Raw genomic sequence first — 25,486 nt, forward strand, 5'->3', positions numbered from 1 at the left:
ATTGACTCTCACGACCAAGTTTGTTGTCAAAGCACCAGTGATGACAGACTCCCACAGAAAAGGCATTCTACTTCAAGAAAGGAGAGACATGCTTGATTGAAGTTGCCCTTCAGAAGGGAGTCACATGGGTGGGGTGGCGATGCGGGGGCAGTCGTTCATGCACGCTCGCACTGTCCTCGTACTGTCAGCCGACAAGCCCGTAGGCTGAAGCTAAGCCAGCTGTCCCGAACATACAACTCAAAGCAACCGTCGATGGCGATCACAAGATGAAGAAGACTCTACTTCTTGTGTTTATTCACGGCTTCAAGGTATGTTTTCCTCGTCGGGGCCGTCAACGGAATGCAACTAGCTTCTGACACTTTCACAGGGAGGTGACGACACCTTTGGGGACAAGGATGGCTTTACAGAGCAGCTCCGGGCACAGCTCGCCGCCGCCCTCCCCAAAATCAACGTAAAGCATCTCGTGTACCCAAAGTATGAGACGCGAGGAGACTTGGGAGACTGCGTCAGCCGGTTCCGCGACTGGTAAGCCCAATCCACGCCTTTTGATTCCAAGCCACTGACACCCGGCCAGGCTCCTAGAAAAGGTCATCGACCTCGAGGTCGCGAACGCCACCCCGTCGCCGACGGTTGACCCGTCCGTTAGGATCGTGCTGATTGGCCACTCCATGGGCGGCATCGTGGCCGCCGAGACCGTCGTCGGGCTCACCTCCGAGCACCCCATCTACTCCGAGGACGGGGTCGAGAAGTCGGACAACCCGTCCACCTTCAACGGGCTCATGTTCCCCTACGTCCAGGGCGTGCTCGCCTTCGACACCCCCTATCTCGGCATCTCGCCCGGCGTCGTCGCCCACGGCGCCGAGGGTCACTACAACACCGCCTCCGCCGCCATGACGCAGCTCAGCGGCCTCGGGACGGCCATCTGGGGCGCGAAGCAAGCCGCCTCTCCCGCGCAGAACAAGGCCCCCGTCGCGGCGCTCCCGGCACCGCCCGCCAAGAAGGAGCAGCAGCAGGCAGGTTGGGGATGGGGCAAGATTGCCATGGTGGCCGGCAGCGCGGCTGTTGCTGCGGCGAGTGCCGGGGCGGCGTATTACAACCGCGAGCAGATCACGCAGGGGTTGACGTGGGCGACGTCGCACCTCGAGTTTGTGGGGTGTCTGGCCAAGGGTGCGGAGCTGCAGAAGAGGGTACAGTACATGGTCAAGTTGAACCGGGAGCTCGGTGTTGGGTTTGCCAACCTGTATTCCCGGCTTGGAAAGGCGGCGGGCAGCAAAGAGGTCAGTGTAGTCGGGACGGTGCTCGGCAAGGATCGCACGTTCTGCAATCTGCCCAAGAAGGGCCCTGCCGGGGTGTGGAATGAGGCAATCAATGATATGGCTACCGACGAGACGTTGGCGCATATGAGTAAGTCGTCTGCTACCGACCGTGGAGCTGAGTACTGATACCGCCGCAGACATGTTTGAGGCGAAGCAGAACCCCGGGTACGAGAAGCTGAAGCAGGATGCGGCGTCGCTGATCGTGCAGTGGACAACGAACGACTGGTACGAGACCAGCGAGGAGCCGAAGCTGGCGATCAAGGAGGCGGGAGAAAGTGCGACTGCTTGATGCACGAGAGGGTTCCTTTTTTATCTATATTATTACGAATGTTGCGCCTCCAGAGCAACGAAGGACGCGCTTTTAGATACCGGTTTTGTCTAAATCCATACCCACGTAGCCTCCAAATACCCACCTGTATTTTCTAACCTCGTCTTGCAATGCAATCACTGTGTCTTGGAGAGACCCAAGTCGTCGGCCTTCATCTGGCGCATGACCTTTCTCCTCTGCGCCATCATGTAGGTGTAGAGAATGTAGGAGCCTGTCGTGTGTCAGTTCGAGTCCTTGCTTTTCTCTTGCGCAGCCAACGTACCAGGAACGTAGATGGCCAGGACCATGTAGCCAATGGCCGGGAGCAGCGGGTTAAGCTTCGCGTAGGGGCCGGTAGAAAGGTAGATCAGGGCGCACTCGCTGGTGATACCGATGGGGTACAGCACGAAGAAGGTGTTGTAGCGCAGCCAGACGAGGGGCTTGGGCTGGATGCCGCTGAGGTTCAGGGCAAAGTACGAGTAGCGGATGACCTCGGTGACGCTCCAGGCGAGGAGCATGGACGAGTACCAGGTGCTGCGGGCGAGGTGGGGGAACGGGTAGACGATGCCCCAGACGAGGACGAAGCGGCTGAGGACCTGCATCACGGTCGTAAAGACGGGGGCGCGGACGACTCCTGTACATGATTCCTGTCAGTTCTTGAAGCAGTTGGCTTGGGCGGTAAGGGGATATACCCAGCAGAGCGTGGAGGACCTCCATGGCAGCCAGAGTCTGCGTCCAGCGCGTCCAATCGCCGACGCCGAGGAAGACGAATTGAGGGCCGCGCATGGTGAAGAGGGCGACTGTCCTGCCGAGGACGACGGACCAGGCGATGGCTGAGACGAAGTTGTAGAAGATGAGGTACGCATTCTTCGCGGGCGACGAGGGGCGCCTCTGGGGCTTCGTCGGGACTTGGTCGACCATGATTGCTTGCGGTTGGCAGCTGTGGTAGATTTGGGGTTCGTGTTGCGTGGTGATCGCAGGACTGCAGCTTTGGTGCTTTTGACGGCCAGCGGGTTTGGAGAAGTTTGTTGAGGGAGGTTGAGCTGCAGCAAGGGTTTGGAGTTGGATCCTCTCCCATTCGCTCCCGTCCCACCCCACCATCGGGGCCGAGGCTTCTTGGCCTCTCACCTGGGGGCCGCTGTTTCTGCAGGGCGGCCCACTGTACAAGGTACGCCGTAATGCCCAGTTTGGAGATACAGGGGTCGAGCTCTCTGCATTGTTCATCCCTTCAGAGCGCTGACAGCCTGTGATTGTCTGACCACCCTGGTCATGGGCACAAATGAGTGTCAAGATGTGAGGGGAGAAACAGTTGCGGGAATGTAATCGTGGACTTCGTTATCTATCAATAATACAGATGCATTTTAAACCCCTTGCTATGCTGGAAAGCAAACCCACACTCATTAAGACAGAACATGGAAGAACATCGCCGACATGATGAACACCGGCACCCAGAAGACCAGGGCCCTGGACTGGGCGAGCAACAGACCAGGCGCGGTTCCGTTGTGCAACATGACGACTTGACCAAAGTCGTGCGCGGAGTCGATGCTGCAGACGACCTGGCACTGTCCATCGCCGTCACGACGCGCCAGCTTGCCCTGGGGTCCGTGAGCGTGCTGCGAGTCGGCGGCACCGCGCTTTGTGACGGTGGTGGGGGAGTCAGTGGTGTTGAAGACCAACTCGAGCCATTGCACCTGCAAGACGGCCGAATTGCCAACATCCATCACTCCAGACCACGAGCCGCCGTCGCTCCAGGAGTTGATCATGACACGGCTGGGATCGCGGGGAACCTGGAACTTGATGGTCGAGACCTTGTGGCCGTCAACAAGCCAGACGCTCTGCTCCGAGTCCCAGTCCAGGCGGTGGATGGCCCAGTCGCGCCAAGAAACAGGCACCGTACCGTTCTGGGTAGACTGGTCGATGGTGTTGCCGCTGTCGTCAAAAGAAGGCTGGTTCGTGTACTGGATCCTGTTGTCGGGGTCCTTGGTCAGGACCTCGATATCGGCTTCTTGAACGTCGGCATACTTTTCGGCTTCGCGGTAGGTGAATAAGGCCGTGCAGGCGCCTGGGTCGCCGATGGTGCGGGCAAACATGCGGACCGAGACGAAGTGGTAGCCCATCGACACAGACTCCATCTCGGCAGAGGTCTGGAAATCCTTGAGGCGCGCGGTGCGGAAGCTCATGTAGGTGTCAGACTGGGGGTTGGAGTCGGTGTTCTTCTCGATGTAGATGTTGTTAGGGGAGTTGACCATGCTGATGGTGGCATCGTTGCCGCTCCTGCCCCTGTTGCCGCTGTTGTTCCAGCTCTGGATAGACCATATTGACGTCCACGCATCAGACTTGAAGTAATCTGATGTTACCGAGGCATTGCCGCTGTCGTTGTAGCTGGTGATGATGTCAGGGACACCGGCGTACTGGCCGAGGTTGCGGAAGTCGTAGAACAGATGGTTGGTGAAGTAGCTCTCGGAGGTGTTGGTGAGAAAGCAGTTGCAGACATCGTCCGCCACGACGGGGTGGTCATCAGCCACAGCCAGAGGCAGGAGGGCGAGGGCCAAGCCCAAAATAGATGACCTCGTTGACGGCATGGTTGTGTTTGTCTGAGAGAGTGAGTGGCGTGCGGCTCTGTCGGGGACGGGATGAAAGAGAGAAGGCGGGGATGGGATGATTTAAAAAGAAGAGGTGACAATCCATCGATGTCTTGGCCTGGGATGGTGTTGCCGTAAACACATCCCCAAGCAACGGCGCACCGGAATGTGAGACGCGATCGTGCGTTGTTGTTTCCTTCCAAATGTCATCGAGCCACTAGCTGGCCAGACCATCGCCCCGGCCGAACAAAAGCATAGCAGATCGAGTGACCAACAGGTCGAGAGCTACTGAGGATCGCGCGAGATCCCTACGAAAACGGCGTCGGGAGCTCCTTGGCTAGCGGCCACTTGGTCGCCATGATTTGAGAACGCTGCAGAGAGTTCAGGCTTAGCGTCAAGAGTGAGCTGTTGCAGCGGCCAGCGCGACTGGGCAATGGCGATCCCGTCATACCCGTTAGGGACCGGGCGGGAAGCTTAGAAGCGGCGGAGGGCAGAGAGGAACGAAGAAACGAGCCTTGACTAAGGGGAGGAGCAATTTGGCACACCAAGGCTCAACCTAAACGGCCGGATGCGGTGTGTGTTGCTCAGTCGCTCTCTTAGCGTTGTCTCGTGGAGCTTTCCGTGTCGCCAGGCTTCTAGGCGGCGGGTAACAGGGACGACGGCGGCACGGGTGTCATTGAGCTATTTGTGGGTTGTAACGGGAGGCCTGCGGTGGTGTTTAGAGGCTGTGCGAAAGGAGGTCATGACCGTGGACTGCAACGCTATCTCTGAAGGGCCGATGTCCTTGTTGTGATGAGAGATGGATGAGAGATGTAAATGAGAGGACCTGACGCTGCTAGCTCGCGGCCGAGGTCAGTGCGGTACGATGCTCCAGGCCATGTGGAAGTGAGTTGTTTCGTCCAATCAGGAGGGTGGTCTGGGCCCCTGCCAACTCAGTTCACGACTTACACCAGCTACAGGGCTTAGAGCAGACGATGGTGATTTCATGGGGAGGATTAAGACTGTGCTTTGTTTATTACTAAAATATAATGAGAAAGAAGCGTAAGGCCAGATGATTATACCGTGTCAAATAAGCTTCTCCGGGAATTCCCGTGAAGGAATCACGATCTGATCGGTAGCCAGCTGAGCTGACCCTAAAGCATTTGAAGAACCATTTTTGATGAGACCAACAATGCTATCTATTCACACTTGACATTTTCTCCGGAAAGTATTTTGCTCAACTTTTACCGGAGCAGACAACATTGTGGCCAGTTGACATTTCCAGCCCATCGGTACATAAGTATGAATCCTCATCAATCAGGTTCTCCAAACTTTTGTGGCTCATATAGGCCCGAGTTTGAATGAGTCTTGCCCACTACTTTGAATTTGATGGATCGTCTCTAAAGCTGGCCGAGAACTCTGAGAACTGCCGCCTTGACCAGCCGTGCTGGTAAGGGACGGCTGCTGTCCCTTGGAAAGGTCATTATGCCCAAGTCTCGCCATGTCCCAACGGCATCTTTTGCCTTTTTCAACTTTGGTAGCTTCTGATCTCTCCGAGTCAGGCAATCCCTCAATCATCTTCTCGGCCAGCGTTCTCCTCCTGCGCTCTCTCTTGACTGCCTGGGCGTTGAATGCGTCTGGCAATGTCGATGTAACTGTGAAACTGTTAGGTAAGGAAGAGCCGAGAGGTGAGTCCCCATACCAGTTCGCGGGAAGTCTCTTTCCAACTCATTCAAGTCGAATGCTTCTTTTTCAATGAGGCGAATACCACATAGCAGGGAGATATCCTCTATCGCCTCAACGTCGAAGAACGAGTCCTGATGCTCTGTGAACACATCCATTTCGAATAGGTACTCTTTGCTCAAGATGACGTCTGCAGGAAGACCATCTAGTACGTGAAAGTCGCATCGGACAGTCCTATCACCGATGGTCCATGTAGCATCACTGACAGTGCCACAAGTCCACGCTCTCGTGCCATCTGCGAGCTCGACTTCCGTGCGATGTTCTCGTTCCGTACTGATTGCCCATTTGTGAAGCTGAGCGTACTTTAAAGACACGGCCATCAAATCAGACCCTGTGTCGGCAAGTGCCGTAGTCAGGCGACGATTGAGAAAGCCCATCATACGCTCTTTCTTCTCTCCCATGAGTCTCAATTGAGGCCTGGACGGGATGATGGCTTTCTAAGCATGGCGGAAGAACTTAGTCAGAGCTCCTGTCATTTTCAAGAACCGACTTCCTAAGACGAAGTCTTTGGAAGAATTTGGCAGAATCCAACATTTCAAGATGTGAGGCGTCTGGTCATTCGCAAACCGCCAGAGCACCTCAATCATCCCTGGCGACCAAACCTTCTTCCCGTTTGCAAGAGTCATCATCTTCTCCGTGCCAGGAACTGTACTTTGGCCCAGTTTGGAGGCAAAGTCGGATGATACGATGCATTCATCAGAACCAGTATCCGGTGATGCCTCGATTCCTATGCCATTGACGCTTCCCTCCACAATATAATCCGTTACCCCTGATGAGAATTGGCTTTTCTTTGGTGCTGATGATGACTGGCTCAGAAAAAAGTCGTTATGTTCGTGTAAGAGTGTGCGATGCAGGGCGATCAAGGCCTGCCACTGTTCGTTGTTCAATTTTGGGCCCGTCTCGATTGTAGAGCTTTGCGCGTTGTCAACCTCTATACACTTGCTCTCGACCATTACAAGACCAGCGTAGATTCCCTTGACCTCAGCAACCAGCTGCTCTTGGGTAATCGGCCTGGTCTCTGGCTGTTTGATCGGGACTTCGGTCTGGTCCATCTCAGGCGAGCGTGGCTCGAATGTTCGGCTGCTCCTCGTCGGTTGTGATGATTCTGCATCGTCCGTCCGCTTGAGAGGTTCCTCGTCAGGTCTCCAGAGCTTCCCTGCTTTAGCGGTTGGGTCTTGTTCAGTATCATCTTCGGATGTGCGAGCATTCCTGGTATTTGTAGGGGCGCAGGTCCGTCTTCGCCCTGGAGGTAGGTCATCGTTTTCCCGCTTCAAGGAGCGGTTTGAAGCTGGTGATTTGAGTTTTCTGAGTCTATCGCTATTTTCGTTTTCGGTATGTGACTTGACGGCGTCCCGATGGATCATGTTCTCCGGATGTGATCGTTCCTGGCGCCTTGAGGCATTGGCGTAGTCTTCGTCTATTACCACGGCGGGAATAGACATGATTCTGGGGCGTTGGGAATCTTGATAACTTATGAGTGAGAGTAAATTTGGTAGAATCGCTTAGGAAATCATGGACGCCTCGAGGCTTAGAGTATCGGGGTAGTGGATGGTAGTTATGCCGCTTGTCTGGCGAAGAGCCTTGAGCTTGGCGTAGGTATATGCCAACGATTCTTGTTGGATGACCTAAATACTGAGACACCACAGCCTCAATTTGTGCACTTTGAGCTGCCACGTCAGATACGGGGTATGAGACTCGGCGTGATTGGCGGCTCAGCCTCTCCAGGCTGAATCTGGGTATTTTAAGTGGTCAACTTCCCAGCGATTTGGCTTTCTGATCTGTGCCCTTCCGAGATCCATGTCAAAAGGCAAATGCCAACCACCAGGCGGCGAGCCGCCCAATCTACCTTAGGCGGACCTGTTCTTCCGTAATGCACCGAGAATAATCCTCATCAAGACTACAAAGTAAGATTTACGAGGTTGTCACTTCATACAATAGCAAATACTGGATAAAGACTCCCCTTCTTTGCGTACTACAGTATTGATTCAAACAAAATGGCGACCCCAAGGATAGGGTACGCCGAAGCGGCAAGCTGGATGGCGCGAGATGTCGACAACGAGACACTGGTATATCGCCGTTCCGATGAGCTTGCCACCAGAAATCTGCTCTATCTCCAGTCCGAATTGCTGACTCTCGAACACCAGCTTGATGAGCTTGATAGAGAGGACGCTGAAGACGAAGATATGGACTGGCAAATGGTAGTGTGTGACTGGGAAAAGTTGGGCGAAATCGTACATGCATCAGATGCAAGTACGGCAGACAACATGCAGGCATCAAAAGCCAACATCCGCGCGGAGTTAGTCGACAAACTACGCCGGAAATTGGAGGAATATCGTGAGTTTATGCGTAAATCCCGCCTTTCATCTTGTCAGCAAACTCATAATTACATAGACAAAACCTTACTTCGGCAGAGTGAAATCGCAAAGCTCAAAAGACCGAATGATCGCGTTCTCAGCGCGTTTAAAGCCTGGTTCACAGGGGTGAGCGAACTCAGCGGAAGAGAAACAGAAATCCTCAACGATGCCAACGACCTCGTCGCCCTGAACCCAGCCCAAGAAACAGACTACTTGTCAGAGTGTCTCAGAAGAAAATGGCCAATCAAGGTGATTCACAGGTAACGACACAATGACACTTCACTGACTCTTTTCTAGGCAGATGCTAGGGAGAATGGAGTTCAAATAGGAAGATATGAGGAGCATTCAGTATCTGTTGCAGTTGCGCTGATCAGCACACTCATCGCGGCCATTCTCCTGATAGGATCAATAACAGGGCTCTATTTCGTCGAAAACGACGCAGCCAAGCTTGGCCTCATCGCGTTCTTCACATCCCTATTCGCCCTGAGCGTCGGGCTGACGACGAACGCGCGGAGGGCGGAGATATTCGCTGGAACCGCAGCGTAAGTCAAGCCTCGTCACCACTTGAGAAATACCAAGCTAACGTCCCTTTAGATACGCCGCGGTGTTAGTAGTTTTTGTGAGTGGCGACCTCTCGAGCTCGCAGGGTTCATAAAAGGGGGGGATTTTCGGCCAGCCTCAAAGCCAGGCAAAACAATCAAGTAGACAAGGTCAATGAATCAAAAAGATTTCCCACTACGAGATTCGAACTCGTGTCCCCGCGGTGAAAGCGCGATATGCTAAACCTCTGCACCAAATGGGAGTTTCTATCCATTGTTGAGAGGAGCAGGAACGACGGCAGTCATGGAGCTCTCTGGGCGCGCGGGACGTGCGATTAGATCAGAGAGGTTGCGGTGAATTCATTTTCATTCGTTTGCTTCCTGTCATGGATGCCTAGCCGGGCTGCACTTGCCCGAGACACGGTATCAACTCCCAAATCATCTCTCACGTAACTCCAACAGTGAACTCCTCCAGCAGCGTCAACTCGTTAAACTCCTCAATGAGCCTGTCCACCCTCGCCGCTTCTCGATCCCTCACAGCAAGGTTGAGATCCGTGACGAACAACCCCGTAGCAGATACCGACTGTCCGCTACTCCTCTGACTGTCCGTCGCGCGAAACTCTCGCCATATCGCATACCCCTCTGCGGGATTCAGCGTCCCCTTCTTGACCGCCATACCCAGCAGGCCCTGCGCAATTACACCGGCGACGGCGAAGGACCGGTAGAGACCCAGGTACGCATAGATGCATTTGAAAAAGTAGTGCCGTCCATCGGGATCGCTTGCGTCGTTTGCCGCGGCGTTTGCCACATGCAAGAGGGCTATGTGCCAGAAGATGGAGTAGGTCCTTTGAGGTAATGTCATGTACGTGTCTACCAGGCTTTTAAGCTGCTCGAGAGAAGCGGCGAAGATGGACGGTACAGCTGGCGCAGACGGCGACCACGAGTTGATTGTGTGCTGCTGCTCGGTGGGGATGAACGGCCGGAAGAGGTAGAGGATTGTGCCGTGGAAGAGCATGCTACAGACGGTGAGTCTAGGCTACGTGCGGCGTCAGCCATGGGTGACGTACTGGCAAACGAGCACATGGCCAGGGCTGTGCTCATTACGGGTTACGCCTTCGGGCAGGTTGGCTGCCCACGACAGCAGTTTTTGGTATTTTTGTAGGGCGAACCCCTTGGCGGCCTTCCCAGGGCCGGTATCATGCTGATAGTACCAGGTTAATCGGGATGAGATGACCCATAGCTCGCAAAGGGCTGCGAACGTTGCTGCCCCTCGTGGTGGTTCGCTTCTTTTCCTACGAGAACCAGAAGCCTCGGAATCGGGGGGACTCTCACTTCTGGTACCAGCATGTACGATTGGATCCTTCCCAGGTATTGGAAGAGCTGGCGGATACTCGGTAGTAGCTGGCAGATAGAATTGTGAAGCCATGCTATTCCCATTATTAGGGAATACTATTGTCGCAAGGGTGGTCTTCTCCGAGACTCACCTCAGATTGCTGAAGACCCCCCAGGCGACCTGTGCTTTCGCCCTTGCGTCTTCCTCGGAGAGTTTGCCGAGGTCTTCGGTCGTGCAGGAATCAGGGGTGCCGAAGAGCTTCATGCGTTTTGCCATGGCTGCTGTGTCTTTGATGTACTGAACGTCGAGTTCGCCGTCGCCGTTGCAGCCCACAGACTGAATGAGGAAAGCCAAGGCCGCAACGGTCGTCAAGGAGTCTTCTCGATCTGCGCGCCATAACCTATCAGCTTCTGCCTGGAACTCGTGGCTCCAACCAGAGGCGGCAGGGTCGTATGCTGCATACGCTTGCTATTCAGGAGTTAGCTGTGGTCAGACTGGAAAGGGATGCCAAGACTAACGCAAGCAAAGGCGAGAAGGGCGCTGACAAGCAGCGGAGAGCAGAATTGGTATTCGTAGTGGGTGAGATCATGCACAAACAGTTCGGTGTCAAACAAGCCTAGAATGGCATGGTCTGTCTCGAGGTAAAGTGAGATGACATTGGCAGCAACATCGCTTGGTATGGACACGGCAGTCCAGTGTGTAATGTCGAGGTCTTTCAGGCGCGAGTCGGTCTGGATTGGAGGAGGGCGGATGGACTCAACCGAGAAGACGCTGGACGTGCTCGACGGAAGGACCATGGACTCGTTGGAGGTTTCTCCCGATGAAGAACCGGCCACGGACACGTTGCTGAATACCGTGCTCGGTTCAGGCGATGACGAGGCCGAATCAGACGCTTCAGTGATCCGACGCATTTTGGACGGTCTGGAGTCTGTGCTCTCTGGACTGGAGAATCGAGGGGCGTTTCCTGAAATAGGGTACGCAGTCGGATAGTCTCTCATGAGTTCAAACTCGACATTGGTGTGCAGCTGAGGCAGAAAGCGTCGAGGATCAAGGCCGGACGGGGTGATGGAGCGAAGAGGAGCGTTTGGGTCGACTGCGAACTTGAATTCCTTCACGGTCCTCGCCATAGCCTCGGGTGACATGTAGCTGAGCTGGGCCAACATTGACTCGAGAGCCTGGTTTTTGCGCTTCTGGACCTCATTCTCGCGCTTGTTAGCTTCGTTCTCGGCCTTGAGAGCCTGATTCTCGCGCTTGAGAGCCATTGCGGGCGTCTCCTTTTCGTCTACACTGACGTAGGCGCATGCCACGTTCAGCTCGACACACGATGAACACTCGGGTCTCTTGCCATCGCACTAAAGGTAGATCTGTTAGTTGACTTTGAGAGGAAGACTACGGGGCGGCCCGGTGCTTACAGCCTTTTTCTTGGCACGACAGGCATTGCATGCAACTTTTGTCGCCGTAGCACGTTTCCGAGAGGGGGCAGGCGGTGGACGTGATAAAGCTGGGAGGGGGGTTTTTGGGGCAGGAAGCAATCGACGGAGACTCTGGTCAGGCATGATTCCGACTGGGTTTGCATCGATGCCCTCGGCTGGGACAAGGAGTTGCTGCTTCAACAGCAGTGCTCGTACGACTTGGGAAGGGGTTCACGATGGAGCGAATTCGCCCAAGGTACCAGAACGGGCTTCAGTCGTCGTGATGGGGAAAAGAGGGGTATTTGGCATGAGGGGAGGCAGCATAATAACCGAGGAGGCGAGCAGAAACAAAGAGCACACGATCGTCCGTATACCGCGCAGGATGGAACCCGTGTCGATGAGTCCCAACTGACGCAGACATTGGCTGGGACGATGCAGCGACGGCGAGGATTTGCGGCTCCCCGCGCAAGATCATCAGCGGTGGTGCGGACGATGCGGCGGACGAGGCGGATGATGGCGGAGATGAAGGGCGGGCAGAACGAAGACGGTGAGACTAGGAGGGCGGCAGAGGCTCAACGGTTTGGGAGGGAGTGAGACGACGGCGTAGGAGCGGCGTAGGAGAGATAACAGCAGGTCAATCGTCAAACAGAGAGGACGGCAACCATCAGGAGGTAAGAGATGCAGAGGGAGAGGCAGAAGAAAGCTCTGTTCGGCTGGCTGGGTGCAGTGTGAGTGTGGTAGTAGTAGGGCAAACCAGAGTGACAGAGACAGACAGACAGACAGACGAAGGAGAGAATCCGATCCGTCCCTGGAAAGGACCGGACGTAGCTCCGTCGACTTCCATCAGGTTCCGACCAGTAAGTGTGATTTTAATCTGCCCACCTCTGTCGTGCCCTCTTTCGAGTCTTGCATTGCCTGCCGTGTACCAAGGCATGCACCTCAGCAATAGGCCAGGCCGTACAGTGTTGCAGTCTGTCTCTACCAGGTAGGCGGACTCTGCGGGCAGCAAATCCATCAGACCCAACCCGACTACAACTGCCCATCCCACTCCCGCCCGCCTTCCCACGTCCACTTTCCGTATTGCCACCAGCCAGAGAGAGGTCTAGGTCTGGGTCTGGCCAGCAGAGTGCGTGCCTGCAGCAGCTGTGCGGTCCATCGTCACTTTTGGACTAGGTTCTGACAAGAAAAGGACACTGGCCCCACACGGTGCCACTAGATTCGCTGCGTCGGTCTCGGCACAGTGCGCACGGACAGTGCCAAAAGTGGTGCTGTGGTGGCCGTGGCCCCCGCCCCCTAACCCTGGCCCTCCTTCACCTGGAGCCTTCCAGGTCGAGTGCCCTGGCTGGCTGGCCTTGAGGGGGCCTTGCCGCCTTGGGCCTTGGGCCTTCCCCTGTCCGCCCGCCCAGCCCGCCGTCAGTTCACAGGATTGCAACTGCGGAACCCCCATGCGGCCCATCACCGGCGCGGCGTCTTCCTTGTATCCAAATTTCAGGTGATGCACTCATCCGAGCACTGGGTCTGCGCGACCTGCCAACCAACCTCAATCTCTGCCTTGTCTTCTCCCACCACCCCCAGCACGCGCGCGCACTCTCCCATTCCGTTCGTCGACCTCTTCACCACCAAGCTATGAGGGTCCAGCCAGGTCGACAGACTCTTGTTACTCGGTGACAGACAACTGACTTACTTCGCGACACACCATCGAATTAAACCCTGCATTCCATCTCCCTTTGAAACCATGGCGTCAGAGTCGCCGCGACCCGCCTCCCCGCGCGAGGCTGATCCCGAGCAGAGCACGCCTGCGGATGCCCCGGCCGACGACAAACGAAGCTCCTCTGCAACGCCAGACGATTCTCGCGACGGCGGCGACGATGACAAGGCTGCCGCGAGTTCCCCAGAGTCGGGCGAGGCCAGCGAGGGCGCGTCCCCCGCGACCGCCGACGACGATGCGCCGCCTCTCCCCAACGAAGCCCCGCCGCTGCCCTCAGGACCGCCTCCCGCCGCCGAAGACGACGGCTGGGACTTCCAGTGGGATCCAACCTCCAACGCATACTTCTTCTTCAACCGCTTCACGGGCAAGACGCAGTGGGAGAACCCGCGCGTGCAAACCGGCGCCGCCGCGGCCTCATCCTCAACCGACACGGGAGCAGCTCCCGGCACCACCGCGACCGCCGCGCCTCTCCCGTCAGGCCCTCCGCCTCTACCGGCAAACGACCGACCCGCCGCGGGCGGCTACAATCCCGCTATCCACGGCGACTACGATCCGAACGCGTGGTACGCGCAGGGAGACAAGACGAACGAGGACGAGGCGCAACAGACCGCCGCGCTCGCGGAACAAGGCTACGGCGCAATGGCACAGTTCAACCGCTTCACCGGACAGTTCCAGGCGGCGGGCGACGGGCCGGACCGGCACTCGGACGAGGCCAAGAGCAGACGGCAGATGAATGCCTTCTTCGACGTCGACGCCGCGGCCAACTCCCACGACGGGCGCAGTCTCAAGGCCGAGCGCAGCGGCAAAAAGCCCACGAAGCAGGAGCTCAAGCAGTTCAAGGAGAAGCGACGCGCCAGGAAGGAGGAGAAGCGCAGGGCCTGGCTGCGCGATTGAACGAGACGACACGCAACGGGGGGTTCTGTTTCTACGGTCTTTGGTTTGCAAATTTGCTTTTGAAAAATATCTTGGCTCACACATGGAACGGGGGTTTGGTGGAGAACCTCTTCACTGGGCGGCGTTGCGAGAGGCTATCGACGGGATTGCCTTGGGATCTGCATTTCTACACTTTACGCCCGTTTCTCACGCGGGATACGCTTTACATACTCCGAGAATAGTCAACGGCCTCGTGGCCCTGGATACTGCGATTTCACAGTGTCGTGTAAACAGAATACAGCTTAGACCACGGCGTCGCGAGCTCGCACATTTTTTTCCAAATTATATACCCTGGCTTCACAGGTCGAAATGCTGGAATCTCCCTCGGGGGTATCATGCCCATCTGCACTTGAAATGACACGAAATAGAAAGATGGTCTGGCCTACTCTTCATCCTCCTCCTCATCGTCGTCTAAATCCATGTTCAAGTGGACACTCTCGTCGTCACTGTCGTCGTCACCCGCCTCATCGGGCTTAGCAACCGGCTCGGGCACGACGGCCCGCTCCACCTTCCTCTCCACGCTCTGCCTCTTGGGCGGGCTGGCGTCGCTGGCGTCGAGCTTGCGCTTCTGCGCGGACGACACAGCGAAAGGGTTCGCGACCTCCGCCGGCGCGGCGTTGGCGTCCTTGGACGTCTTGAACGGGTTGCTGTCGTCATCGTCGGCGACGACAATGGTCCCGGCCGCCGCGGACGCGTCCTTCATCTCCTCGTCCTGCGCGACCTCGATCTCGGAGACGATCTCTTCCTCGCCGTCCTTGGCGGCCTCCTCGGCCTCGAGCTCCGCGAGCGTCGCCGTCGCGTTGGCGCCGAAGTCGTCCGCGGGGGTGGGTGTCTGCGTCGAGGTGCGGATGTTGGAGCGCAGGATCTCGACGCCCTTATCGTTGGGGTACTGCTGCGACAGGTAGGGGAGGATGCTGGGGTACATGGCGCCGGCCTGGTTGACGTAGGGGTTCAGGACGCTGGCGAGCATGGCGTCCTTGTTGCGGGAGAGGATGGCGGTCTGGTCGAGCAGGCCGCGCAGGCCGGGCTTGAGGTGCTGTTGGGGCAGGTGGCAAAGGAGGCTGGTGAGGAGGGTCTCGGCGGCGGCCAGATGGTCCTTGGACAGGCTGGGTTTTGAGGACGACTGGGCATCCGACGTTTGCGAGGGGAGGAAGAGGTCCGCATTTGCTGCGATGCCGTTCTTCTTGGTGTCTGCTCCGTTCTTGGTCGCCGCCTTGGTCTCCTTGACGTAGCCTGTCTCCTGCTGGATGTCACGACAGCAGGCGAGAATGATGACTCCGAGAGTCTCGACGGTGAGCTTCTGCAGGCCGGGACCGCATACGGGGAGGGTCTCGTTGAGGAGCTTGTAGGCGGCGAAGCGCACTGAGGGGATGTTGATGCCGGACTTAAAGACGAGGAGGAGGTTGTCGTAGATTTCCGGGGCAAGGGGGAGGGAGTTGTTCTCGAGTCTTTGGGCCAGAACCAACAAAAGATCGAGCGCAGCAACATGAATGTCCGGCATCACGGCCCACAGCTCCTCCTTCTCTTCTCTACCAACGGCGGCCTGCGTTTCGAGGGCCTGATCCCAGGATTGCGACTTGGAATTGCGGCTGATCAACGACACTCGGGAGACCACGTCCAACAAGGCACCGACGGGCACGGTGACGGATGCTTTCGTAGTGTAGCGAAGGGAATCTGTGAGGTACTCGAGAAGACCGACGAGTCTATCGCGGCCAGCAGAAATTCCGGTCCAAGGGGGCAACTGGGCTGCTCCCTCGGCTCCAGCCGGGGGTGCGTCAAAGTCAACCTTGGAGCGGGTGTACGGAGCAGATGATTCCCACGATTCCTGCACCGCGCGGAAGACCTGGTCGGCGCTCGAGTGGAAGTCCTTTCTCAACTCCTCGACCAACTTGTTCCAGTCGTCAGTAGGTCCCGTCTTGCCGGCAGTGGTGAAATGGAGCGAGAGCGCCAGATGTCTGCTGGCGCGACGCAGAGGCTGGGGGATCGTAATTCCATCCGAGGCAGTTGGCGCCAGGTAGGGCCGGATGGCAGTCCTGGTCTGGCCGTTGAAGGGGCGTGACGTGGTTGGGTACAGGGGGGTGAGAGTTGAGAACGCATCCAGGATGGTCTCGACAACAACGAGGGGCGTCTTGAGGCGCTGGCCAGCTGGTGGGAGCTTGATCAGCTGCAAGCATGCGTTGAAGAAGGTCGGGATGGTGGGTGTTGCGATTTCTCTGGTAAGAGTCTGGTAGTCGTGGATCAGAGAGTATATCCTGACGAGAGTGACAATTGCAACCTCCTTTACTGGGAAGGGGTCGTTCTTCTGTGACCTGTTAGTGATTGGACCTACGAACATGCAACATACTGACCTGAATCATAGTCAAGAGGCTGCGAACCCAAGGACCAGACTCCTTGAGACACTCCCATCCGCCGACATCAACGACTGCCTTGACGAGAGTTGCGCCAGTGAAGCGTCCCATGGCGCTCTTGCCATTCAGAAGAGTCGTAATGATGGTCCTCAACTTGTGGACCAGAGACGCGGTCTCGGATGAGGCGGCGTCCTTGGACTTTTGGTCCTGGGGCGCAGAGAGAACATCTTTGCAGCGGAGGACGTGGTTGATGAAGGCCGGTATCGAATGAGGCAACTGGGCGGGTGGTGTTGAGGTCAAGCGGCGACAGAGCACCTTCAGATCGGGGGGGAGAGACATTGTGACTGAACCTCGGACACTGGAAAAGATACAACGACCCAATTGAGTCTCCAAGACAGTTTTCGAGGTCTGCCGACTTGACAAACGATGAGCACTGTCTTCGTTTCACAGGCTGTTGATGCTGAATGAAACTTTTTTTTCTGTAAGTGAAAAGGGTACATTTCACATGTACCGTTGACTCCACGGCTGCTGTCGTCTGATTGGACAAGGAAGACTCCCTGGTCTGTTATGTAAGGGGCATAACGAACACAAAGATACAATGGTACAAAGGGCCTTTCACAGGCACTGACAGGATCCCCTGATCTTCACCCGTTTACTGGCCCGTGCTCCCTCCAGGGACCTCGCAGTCCTTGGAGGTCCAGCCCACCTCACCGTCATTTTTAGTGCAGCGAGTGGCAGCAGCAGCAGCACTACAAGCGTGTCATATCGCGTTCGCTCCCAATCACTTGTGCAACGTGCTTTCTCCTAATTAAGCCATTTCTCGGCTCCTAAACATCGCCAACCACCGCCGGCCCCCCTGCTATCTTCAACAAAACATGCTGTATGCCCAGATGCCGTGCTAGTAGAACTGGTTCTCATCTTCCCCCAAAAATTGGCACTGGCCGAGGCATCGCAAAATGGCTGTGAGTGCGCTTTTCCCAGGGGCTGTGGACTGACCGCCCATCCCATGCCCCCAACCCATGACGTCGAAGCTGTGTGTGCTGGACATTTTGGACTGACCACATGTTTGTCTTTGTTCGTTGCAGCCCGACCCGAACAAGGCCGCCCACTACATCAAGGCCCTCGACGATGCGAGATGCGACGGCAATTGGAGCGCTGTTCCCGAGTTCGTCCGCAAGATCAGGAAACATGCGCCTGACCGAACCTGTCGGTGCCCTCGAACGAAACCTGCATACGCGGCCCCGTCCACCCTACTGACTTCGAGTCCCCTACAGGTCTGACCTTGGCCGCCGAAACCGAATGCGCAATCGCAAAAGCGACCGATCCCTCGGGCGCGGGCCGACCAGCAACTGCCGTATCCGCGAAGGATCTCGATGCTGCGAATGTCATCACGAAGCTCGAAGCCGCCGTCGACGGAGAGTCACGGTTCCCAGAGGACAGATTCCAGGCTCAGGTCTGCGCTGGCTTGCTGCATTGGGTGGTTGGCGAGTTCGATCAGGCTGCCGCGAAGCTGCCATCGAACCTTGAGCAGGAGCTTGCGCAGCTCAGCTCCACCGATACGCTCTCCGAATGGACCAACATCAGCGCATTGAAGGCCGCGTTCATCAAGGCCAACTGCCTGTCACGGAACAATGAGACCGCTGAGGCTCTGGTTGTTTTTGATTCTGCGCTGCCATCCGTTTCCGCACCCTCGGCAACCCGCAACGCCCACAAGCAATTCAGAGTATGGTCGGAGCTCTTCCTGACGGAATACTGTGTGCTGCACAGCCTAGCTCTGCGCTCGAACGAGAGGTCGCTGGAGGATTCCAACTCACTCGCCTGCTTCCGATCATGGGCCAGATACTGGGAGTCGATGACGGGACCTGTCACAGGAGGCTATGGATATAGGGGTTCCGTGCCAAGGCGACAGGTGTGGTTAGAATACTACCTGGCTCTCACGAATATTCTCGAGCTGGATCTGCCCTACCCGACAGGGTTCCTCGGCAAGATCACCAAAGAATCCTCAGCACGGAACCAGATGAGAATCGAGCTCAAGAAGACTGAAGCCGCATACCAAGCCCTCCTGATCGGCGAGACCACCTTCCCTAAAGCCCACGAAACCAGGGAAGAGGTTGAATCATTCGTTAGGACTGTCGTCGGCAACTGGTCTATCCTTTGCGGCCGCGGTTGGAAAGAACAGGATCTTGGTCAAGGAGGACGCGAGAGCCTCAGCAGAGGCGTTCTCGATACTCTATACGACTGCGCAACCAAGACGTACCACTCTACTGCCATTCTCCGCTGTCTGTTTACGGTTCATCTTGCGGTGGCCGAGTTTGACCTTGCTTTCAAGGCCTTCGACTCATACCTGGATCTGGTTAAGCACGGCAAGGCCAGAGTCGACAAAACGGGCCACCTCGAGGCCAACCTCGACGACGACGGGACGGTGCTCGAGACAATGTCGCAGTGCATTCTGGCTTTGTGCCGCTACGGTGGGAAAGACGCCGTCGAGAAGGCTCGTGACATAGGTAATGTGCTCGAGGACTGGTTGTTCAGACTGCCGCAACTGAAGAATGGTGTCGAGAACGAAAACAGTGTCCCAGAAGAGGATGAGACGACTACCATCCACCCCAAGATCCGCCCGCACCTGATTGCGCTGTCGTGGCAAGCGATTGGTCTCTCGCAGGCCCACTGGTCGAGAATCACCCACGACGCAGCGTCACGAACCGAGATTCAAACAAAGGCGATCAGGTGTCTGAGAAAGTCGCTTTCCCCAGAGCTGGGGCGCACTAGAGATGTCCGCAGCCTCTTCGCCCTGGGTCTTTTGTTGGCCGAGCGGCGGGAACTTACCCCCGCAATCGACATTGTGAAGACAGCTCTGATATCCAACAAGTCTGCAGACGAAGAGCATAGCCTCTATCACGGCCCCTTCTGGCAGGAGCGCTCTCTAGTTCCCCTCTGGCATCTCTTGGCCCTCCTTCTGAGTGCGAGACAGGAGTATAGCATGGCTGCCAAGGCCTGTGAGGGTGCTTTCGAGCAGTTCCGTGACCCCTCTGTCCTATTTGGACGGCAGGATCTCCACTTCAAGAGTGAGCATCTGAATGATGCCGAGGCTCAGGACGAGAAGATTGCCAACGAACGTAAGGGGGCTGTGGACGACATGGACGACACGGAGCGAGAGAGCATTCTCGAGGTCAAGATGACGCAGCTCGCACTGGTTGAGCTTCTCGAGGGTCCTGATGTGGCTGTTAACGCAAGCTCCGAACTGTTGTCGCTGTTCAACCGGCTTTTCGGAAGCCTCGAAGCCAAATCTACGACGCAACCGCCCAAGACGGGGGCCACAATGCTCCCACCAAAGAGCTCAGCAGGCACGTTGAGGAGTCTTAAGGGCAGCATCTTCGGTTCGCAACGAACGAGGAGGGCAAGCATAGCGGAGACTGAGAGGACTGCGCGCCCAATGACTACTCAGACCTCTGCAAGTATCGCGCCGACCATCCAGGTCACTCAGGAGAACGGATCGCCAAACGAAAAGCGATCGCGCAGACTCTCCAGCGTCACCCGCCGGGCAAGAAGCGAGTCTGGCAAGAGGCACAGTCTTCGCAAGCGTGATAGCAGCGGCGGCCGCAAGAGGACATCAAGTGTCAGTAGCGCAGGCACGAACCCTCACGCGCCAACTGTTCTCGATGGCGAGGTGTATTTCACTCCCGCGGACGAGCTGCAACAAAGCGAGTTTCCGCTTGGAAACCGCCAGGCCTCCACGGCATCATCCATCTCTCGGGGCCGGTCACTCCATCACCTTGAGTCTTATACTTCTCAGAAGTCACGGTCTACCAACTTTTCCGAAATCTCTGCCAGTGCCACATATACCATCTCGAACCCTCTGCCATTAATACACTTTCCTCAGGACCTGGAGCGGAGACAACGGGCTGCTCTGCTGGTCAAGGTGTGGTTGATGATTGCGGGTTTCTATCGCCGGGCGGGCATGTTTGAGGACAGCAAGGGCGCCATCTCGGAAGCCCAGAAGCTCGTCGGCATCCTCGAAGCCGAGGTTGCCAAAGATCCTACCGGCGCCCTGTCTTTGAAAGGCGATGGCTGGGCGGAAAAGAAGGGGGTTGACGAACTGCTCGGAGACGTTTGGGCGGAGGTGAGTTTCTCTCGTCTGGTATGCTGCACACAATCACTGACAATACACCTAGTTGGGATATCTCTCGTTGGCCAAGGGATCGCCGTACCTTGCGAGATCAGACTTTGAGATGGCTCTCACCCACTTCCCAGATCACGCTGCTGCGATCGTGGGCTTGTCCAACATTCTGCTCGACATTTACACCGAGAAGGTCTTGCCGCCGCCAGCAGTTCCGGTTCTAAGTGTGCCAGAAAACATCTCAAGTCTGTCACTACCAGCGCCAGATCTGCCCAAGATCTCGGTACCGCAGCACGGCCTCCCGTCAGAGCCACTCGGACTGGGCTCCAGTGCGTCGGGCTCAGGCATCGGCAAGACGAGTGCTCATCAGTCAGCAACCACCGCCTCGTCTATCAAGTCCCTGGAAAAGGCGGAGTCGGACGAGAAACTACCCGCGCCGTACAAGGCAGCTTCACTGCCAAAGATTGACCGCCTCGCGGCGCGCGATCGTGCCTACGGTCTCCTGTCGTCGTTGACAAAACTAGGCGTCGCCTGGAACAACTCGGAGGCTTGGTTCGCGCTAGCCCGGGCTCACGAGGAGAGCGGCCAAATCGACAAGGCAAAGGAGGTGCTCTGGTGGTGCGTAGAGCTCGAGGAGCACACGGGCGTGAGGGAGTGGCAGTGTCTTGGAAGCGGCGGATACGTGCTCTAATTACTTGTTGTAATCCGACCGTCTCTGGTCCTGATTCCTGTCTACCCATTTCTTGGTTTACTATTAAGACATACAACGCACTCCAGTAGAGGCCTGCCAACATCCTGGCGGGCCGTGTTTTGTAGCACTATTTGATATCCGGTTACTCTTGGATGCTTCTGCTCGCCTCCATTCCTCACGTAACCAACAGTGTATGGTTGGAATCCCGTTGACTAGGTAGGGCTACGTGCCAACCTTCAACGCCAACGGGCCGTTCTGCACTTCTGCAGTCTCGCGGCCCGCCGCGGCCATCTTGCCTGTAGCTACCTAGATCGTAACCTAATCGAAATGCATTGCTCCCACCGGGCCAACGTCAGGAGATTTTGCGCGATTGAACCGGGGAATGGGTTCAAGCAAGGCCGGAAACCTCCGCCGGAGGTCACTCCTGTCTATGTGCAACTTCCATGGAAGCCGATATCCGAGCGCAGAATTCGACAATGGAAAAACCTTACTTCTGTACACATGCAGGTAGGTCTATGCACCTGTTCTCGCGCGTGTATGATCGGTCTTGTTAAGGTTTCCCTTTGCCGCTGGCCGTCCCAGTTTCTTGCATGGGTGCCCGTGTCTCTTTAACTCTGAGAAACTCTGGACGGCGTACGGCAGGTAGATTGCGGCGCGACTGAGAAAAGAAAACGACAGAAGAGATCTGTGCGACGTCCAGGACGTGGGGGCGTCGCTCTGTACAAGTTGCTCACCTTCATTTCCGACCGCCTCGCTGCCGGGATGGGCCGACTCACGGAGGATCTACGTCTCACGTTGTGTTGTTCAAATGGTTATTTCGAAAAGTTAATGATCTATGCCATACATGACTCATTCCACGAGCTGTCTTGTCCGCTTTCCATTCAGGAGCAGTCCTCCAAACGCCAAGCCAAATTCAGTGGTAACAACCACCTGTAATGTATCAAACTTCGCCCCATGTGCCCTCCATGGCTCGCAATATGGTCCTTTGCAGATTGAAAGTGAAATTTCTCACACAGAGCAAGGAACTACCACATCATCAGGTTGGGTGGCAGCTTGGGGTATTCTTCGCCGTCAATCATCTCGGTCCCGAACGGGTAAGCCGAAAGAGCCTCCTCTTCGGAGATCTCCTCCTCGCGTTCAACCAGGCCTCCGTCCTCGTAGATGTCGATTCCTCTCTTCCAGTTGGACTTGCATGTACCCGGAACGTACTTGGCGGCGTCCATAGCCAACGTCAACTTAACCTCCGGGCAGTAGTCCCAAATGTGTTTGCGTAGGGCCGGGGTACCCCAGATGGCGCTGTGTAACCAGATACCGCTGCCGCCAGTGTGATATCCCATGGGCTCGTAGTAGCCTTCGCGGTAGTCGTCGATGCCGGCAACTAACTCGCCCTCAGCGGCCGCCTCCAAAGTCGAGTTGGGTCCGTCGTGGTTGATCACGGTGCCCGGCCCTGTGTGCATTTCACCGCTGAACATCAAAGAGACGGTTCCGTTGGCAACCTTGCTGCCTGGGCGGTGAGCGAGACGCTCGGCGAGCCAGACGTCCTCCGGCTCGGATCCATCGACACGCTTCTGGTTACGAAGGATATCGATCATGGCGCTGACACGGCGAATGGACAGACCGCCGTTGCCACCCCAGCGACCGCCGGGGTTCCAGGGGGCGCCGATCCAGTCATACTCGAGGTAGTCGTTGATGTTCTGCCTGTTGTTGGCGCACAGAATGCTGTCGGTCTGGAAGACAAGCAGCCATTCGGCAGGCTGCAAAACGGTCTCGTAAAGCCACAGGTTGGTAAGGAAGCGGCTGATCATCTCCTGGCCGGCGGTGCTCATGTTGGAGGGAATGTAGGTCAGATCCAGCTTGCCAGCGGCGACTTGCTCGCGAATGGCGACAGATTGGTTGATTGACCGGACCGAGTCAATGGAGCCCATGAAGCGGAAGCGCCAGTCCGGGGGCACGACAGAGATGAAGTGCAGCATCAGAGGCGCCAGAATAGGATTGGGTCGGTTCTCAACGAGGAGAGCGACCTTGGAGTGGTTGTATGGTGAATGTGCGTATTCGAGGGTGACCTTTGGGACGGCCATCGTCTTGATCGTGGGTAGCGAGAGCCATACCGACACGCCGCTGTCACCTCATTGTCAGTAACTCGTGCGGCGCACGTCCACAGGCGCAGCAAGCAGCCCGTGATAATTCGGACGGTCGACTTACAGGAAGAGGACGAAGGCGCCGGCCACTCTCATCCGGCGGCTCGTCAGAGCCCATAGGGAGAGTAGCAGGACCTTGACCTGCTGCTTCACATCGGCCATGTTGGTGTCTGGCTGAGGTGGTAAAGCCATCTTGACAAAAGAGCCAAGACGGCTGGTAAAGAGCGCTGGGAGACGGGTCTCGGCGCGGCAGTTGTAGCGAGGAGATGCTTCTGTCGGAAATTGTGTCGGGGAAGTTGGCGGCCAGACCGGCTGTTGGAGCGGGCGTGTTGGCGATTCGCAGAGCCGTCCGGTCCACAGCGATTACGCAGGTCGATGGCGCGGATGGGCGGTAGCGTGCCAGGGGAAGACTAAGGCATGCCCCGATCCGCGGCCGGGTGGTGATTACGACGACGGCAGCGGATGGCGAATAGACTGGGCTACTCGCGCGGATACCTGCTCATGGCCCGCGTTGGAGATGCAGGACAGAGGAGATGTTGTAGGTTGGGAAAGGAAGAAAGAGAGTGAGAGGGAAATAGAAAGCTGGTCAGAGAGCGTGATGTGACAGAGGCGCTGATTCCACTTGCACTAAGATGGCGGCAACTTTCCTGCGGCAGGGCCTCGAAAAGCGAACCCGCAATGAATGTAGCTCTTGCCTCCCTTCAAAACGATGCCAGGCTGCTCGTCGAGGGTCGCGGAAGGAAAACTATCTGATGATAAGACACTGCACCCCTTCCCTTCCCCCCCTTACACTTGGCACCTGTCCACGCCAGCCTCCCACGCCTGGGCCAGACAGAGTTGTGCCAGCAAGTTCCAATCAAACAGGCCAGGCCCCGGGTCGTGGAAGTTTCAACCAAAGGGATGGCAAATGGGACGTTTTAGTGGGCTGCTAGTGCCCCAGACGGCCGAGCCGATTTTCTTCTTTTCCCACACTGGAGCACCCAAGCACCGCTCCTCATGCAACTGAGGAGCGAGAGAACTGGAGGTGAAGCAAGCTCCCCTGCAGCCTTTCCACCCCTGGCTGCCGTCGACGACCGCCGAGCCCCTGTCAAACCGCGCAATGCAGCCACTGTAGCAGCATCTAAATCGGTCGAGTACCAGCCAGGTATCACAAAGTATCCCACCGATGGTGACGGCCAAGCGCGATGATGAGGACCCAGGATGCTTTCGCCAGGCCACCTATCCGCACTGCGAGCGCGGTTCCTTCGCCATCCCCTCCATTATCCTCTGACTTGCAGCTCTCCTCACACGTTTGACCCGGGGTGGGATCCTCCAGATTTAGAATGGAAGGGTTCGATTCGGTGTGTACTGCGTATTATGGCAGGGGCATAAGGAACGAACGGCAGCGGGACGTCACGCCACCATTCACACTCCAACTCGACGACGTCTTCCAGCTGCTGGATGCCGCAACTGATACGAAGCGCCACGAAGCTGTCGGTCGGTCACAAGATGGCATTTTACGAACGGCGGTCGCGGACAGAATCCAATTTGCGGCGGGCGCAGCGATTTTCGTCTCATCATCTTGCCCTGCGAACCGATTCGTGAGCGCCGGCGACTTTCGCAACAGCCTCCGAGGCTCGGGGTACCTTGCCCTGTACCGAGTACGTGCAGGCCATGGTCGCAATCGCAAACCAACAGTCCCCCGTGCCGCACTCTCGGTATCGCCGGCCGTGTCACCCATTAGCCGGGCCGTATTAAAGCCCAGGGGTACTAACCACAGCGCGTCGCCCAATGCTAGCAGCATGATGGTGTGTTGCGCTGTCTACGGGTAGCACATGGACTCCCGATTACCGCTTCTTCGAGACGAATTGTCATAGACTCACGGGAGCCTCGTCAATCGCTTGATCCAACGTCAAATCAATCTCGGTTCCCCAGCGAGTACAACAGACCGAGACCCTGGGCCAAAAAAGACTGGGTGCAAGGGCACACAAGGGAGGACCGTGTGTG

General features: G+C 56.7%; 11 protein-coding genes across 11 annotated transcripts; 4 read left to right on the forward strand and 7 right to left on the reverse strand.

The window, feature by feature from the left end:
• Positions 1 to 203: 203 nt before the first annotated feature.
• GCG54_00007381 (uncharacterized protein) lies at positions 204 to 1,605 on the forward strand (the record flags this gene model as incomplete). Its single annotated transcript, XM_045407362.1, has 4 exons — positions 204 to 308; positions 368 to 525; positions 575 to 1,404; positions 1,454 to 1,605. Coding segments are annotated over 4 exons (1,245 nt in total), but the record flags the coding sequence as incomplete, so codon positions are not given.
• A 155-nt stretch (positions 1,606 to 1,760) lies between these two features.
• Positions 1,761 to 2,544, reverse strand: GCG54_00007382 (putative very-long-chain (3R)-3-hydroxyacyl-CoA dehydratase; the record flags this gene model as incomplete). The annotated part of the gene is made up of 3 exons (XM_045407363.1): positions 1,761 to 1,855; positions 1,907 to 2,257; positions 2,316 to 2,544. 3 exons carry the CDS (start codon positions 2,542 to 2,544, stop codon positions 1,761 to 1,763), a joined length of 675 nt encoding a protein of 224 aa, XP_045266808.1.
• Positions 2,545 to 3,023: 479 nt separating this feature from the next.
• On the reverse strand, positions 3,024 to 4,205 carry GCG54_00007383 (uncharacterized protein; the record flags this gene model as incomplete). The annotated part of the gene is made up of 1 exon (XM_045407364.1): positions 3,024 to 4,205. One exon carries the CDS (start codon positions 4,203 to 4,205, stop codon positions 3,024 to 3,026), a length of 1,182 nt encoding a protein of 393 aa, XP_045266809.1.
• Positions 4,206 to 5,525: 1,320 nt separating this feature from the next.
• Positions 5,526 to 6,328, reverse strand: GCG54_00007384 (uncharacterized protein; the record flags this gene model as incomplete). Its single annotated transcript, XM_045407365.1, has 2 exons — positions 5,526 to 5,839; positions 5,887 to 6,328. The coding sequence occupies 2 exons, from the start codon at positions 6,326 to 6,328 to the stop codon at positions 5,526 to 5,528; spliced, it is 756 nt and encodes a 251-aa protein (XP_045266810.1).
• A 36-nt stretch (positions 6,329 to 6,364) lies between these two features.
• GCG54_00007385 (uncharacterized protein) lies at positions 6,365 to 7,369 on the reverse strand (the record flags this gene model as incomplete). The annotated part of the gene is made up of 1 exon (XM_045407366.1): positions 6,365 to 7,369. One exon carries the CDS (start codon positions 7,367 to 7,369, stop codon positions 6,365 to 6,367), a length of 1,005 nt encoding a protein of 334 aa, XP_045266811.1.
• Positions 7,370 to 7,921: 552 nt separating this feature from the next.
• On the forward strand, positions 7,922 to 8,936 carry GCG54_00007386 (uncharacterized protein; the record flags this gene model as incomplete). Its single annotated transcript, XM_045407367.1, has 4 exons — positions 7,922 to 8,261; positions 8,319 to 8,530; positions 8,579 to 8,823; positions 8,876 to 8,936. The coding sequence occupies 4 exons, from the start codon at positions 7,922 to 7,924 to the stop codon at positions 8,934 to 8,936; spliced, it is 858 nt and encodes a 285-aa protein (XP_045266812.1).
• Positions 8,937 to 9,265: 329 nt separating this feature from the next.
• On the reverse strand, positions 9,266 to 11,709 carry GCG54_00007387 (uncharacterized protein; the record flags this gene model as incomplete). The annotated part of the gene is made up of 5 exons (XM_045407368.1): positions 9,266 to 9,836; positions 9,888 to 10,247; positions 10,305 to 10,621; positions 10,672 to 11,505; positions 11,566 to 11,709. 5 exons carry the CDS (start codon positions 11,707 to 11,709, stop codon positions 9,266 to 9,268), a joined length of 2,226 nt encoding a protein of 741 aa, XP_045266813.1.
• A 1,591-nt stretch (positions 11,710 to 13,300) lies between these two features.
• On the forward strand, positions 13,301 to 14,167 carry GCG54_00007388 (uncharacterized protein; the record flags this gene model as incomplete). The annotated part of the gene is made up of 1 exon (XM_045407369.1): positions 13,301 to 14,167. One exon carries the CDS (start codon positions 13,301 to 13,303, stop codon positions 14,165 to 14,167), a length of 867 nt encoding a protein of 288 aa, XP_045266814.1.
• A 421-nt stretch (positions 14,168 to 14,588) lies between these two features.
• Positions 14,589 to 16,893, reverse strand: GCG54_00007389 (uncharacterized protein; the record flags this gene model as incomplete). The annotated part of the gene is made up of 2 exons (XM_045407370.1): positions 14,589 to 16,508; positions 16,555 to 16,893. The coding sequence occupies 2 exons, from the start codon at positions 16,891 to 16,893 to the stop codon at positions 14,589 to 14,591; spliced, it is 2,259 nt and encodes a 752-aa protein (XP_045266815.1).
• A 617-nt stretch (positions 16,894 to 17,510) lies between these two features.
• GCG54_00007390 (uncharacterized protein) lies at positions 17,511 to 21,362 on the forward strand (the record flags this gene model as incomplete). Its single annotated transcript, XM_045407371.1, has 4 exons — positions 17,511 to 17,516; positions 17,640 to 17,760; positions 17,829 to 20,674; positions 20,727 to 21,362. 4 exons carry the CDS (start codon positions 17,511 to 17,513, stop codon positions 21,360 to 21,362), a joined length of 3,609 nt encoding a protein of 1,202 aa, XP_045266816.1.
• Positions 21,363 to 22,387: 1,025 nt separating this feature from the next.
• GCG54_00007391 (uncharacterized protein) lies at positions 22,388 to 23,692 on the reverse strand (the record flags this gene model as incomplete). The annotated part of the gene is made up of 2 exons (XM_045407372.1): positions 22,388 to 23,480; positions 23,565 to 23,692. 2 exons carry the CDS (start codon positions 23,690 to 23,692, stop codon positions 22,388 to 22,390), a joined length of 1,221 nt encoding a protein of 406 aa, XP_045266817.1.
• Positions 23,693 to 25,486: the final 1,794 nt, after the last annotated feature.

The sequence above is a fragment of the Colletotrichum gloeosporioides genome, assembly GCF_011800055.1.
Source record: "Colletotrichum gloeosporioides strain Lc1 chromosome Unknown consensus_27, whole genome shotgun sequence".
Lineage (NCBI taxonomy): Eukaryota > Fungi > Ascomycota > Sordariomycetes > Glomerellales > Glomerellaceae > Colletotrichum > Colletotrichum gloeosporioides.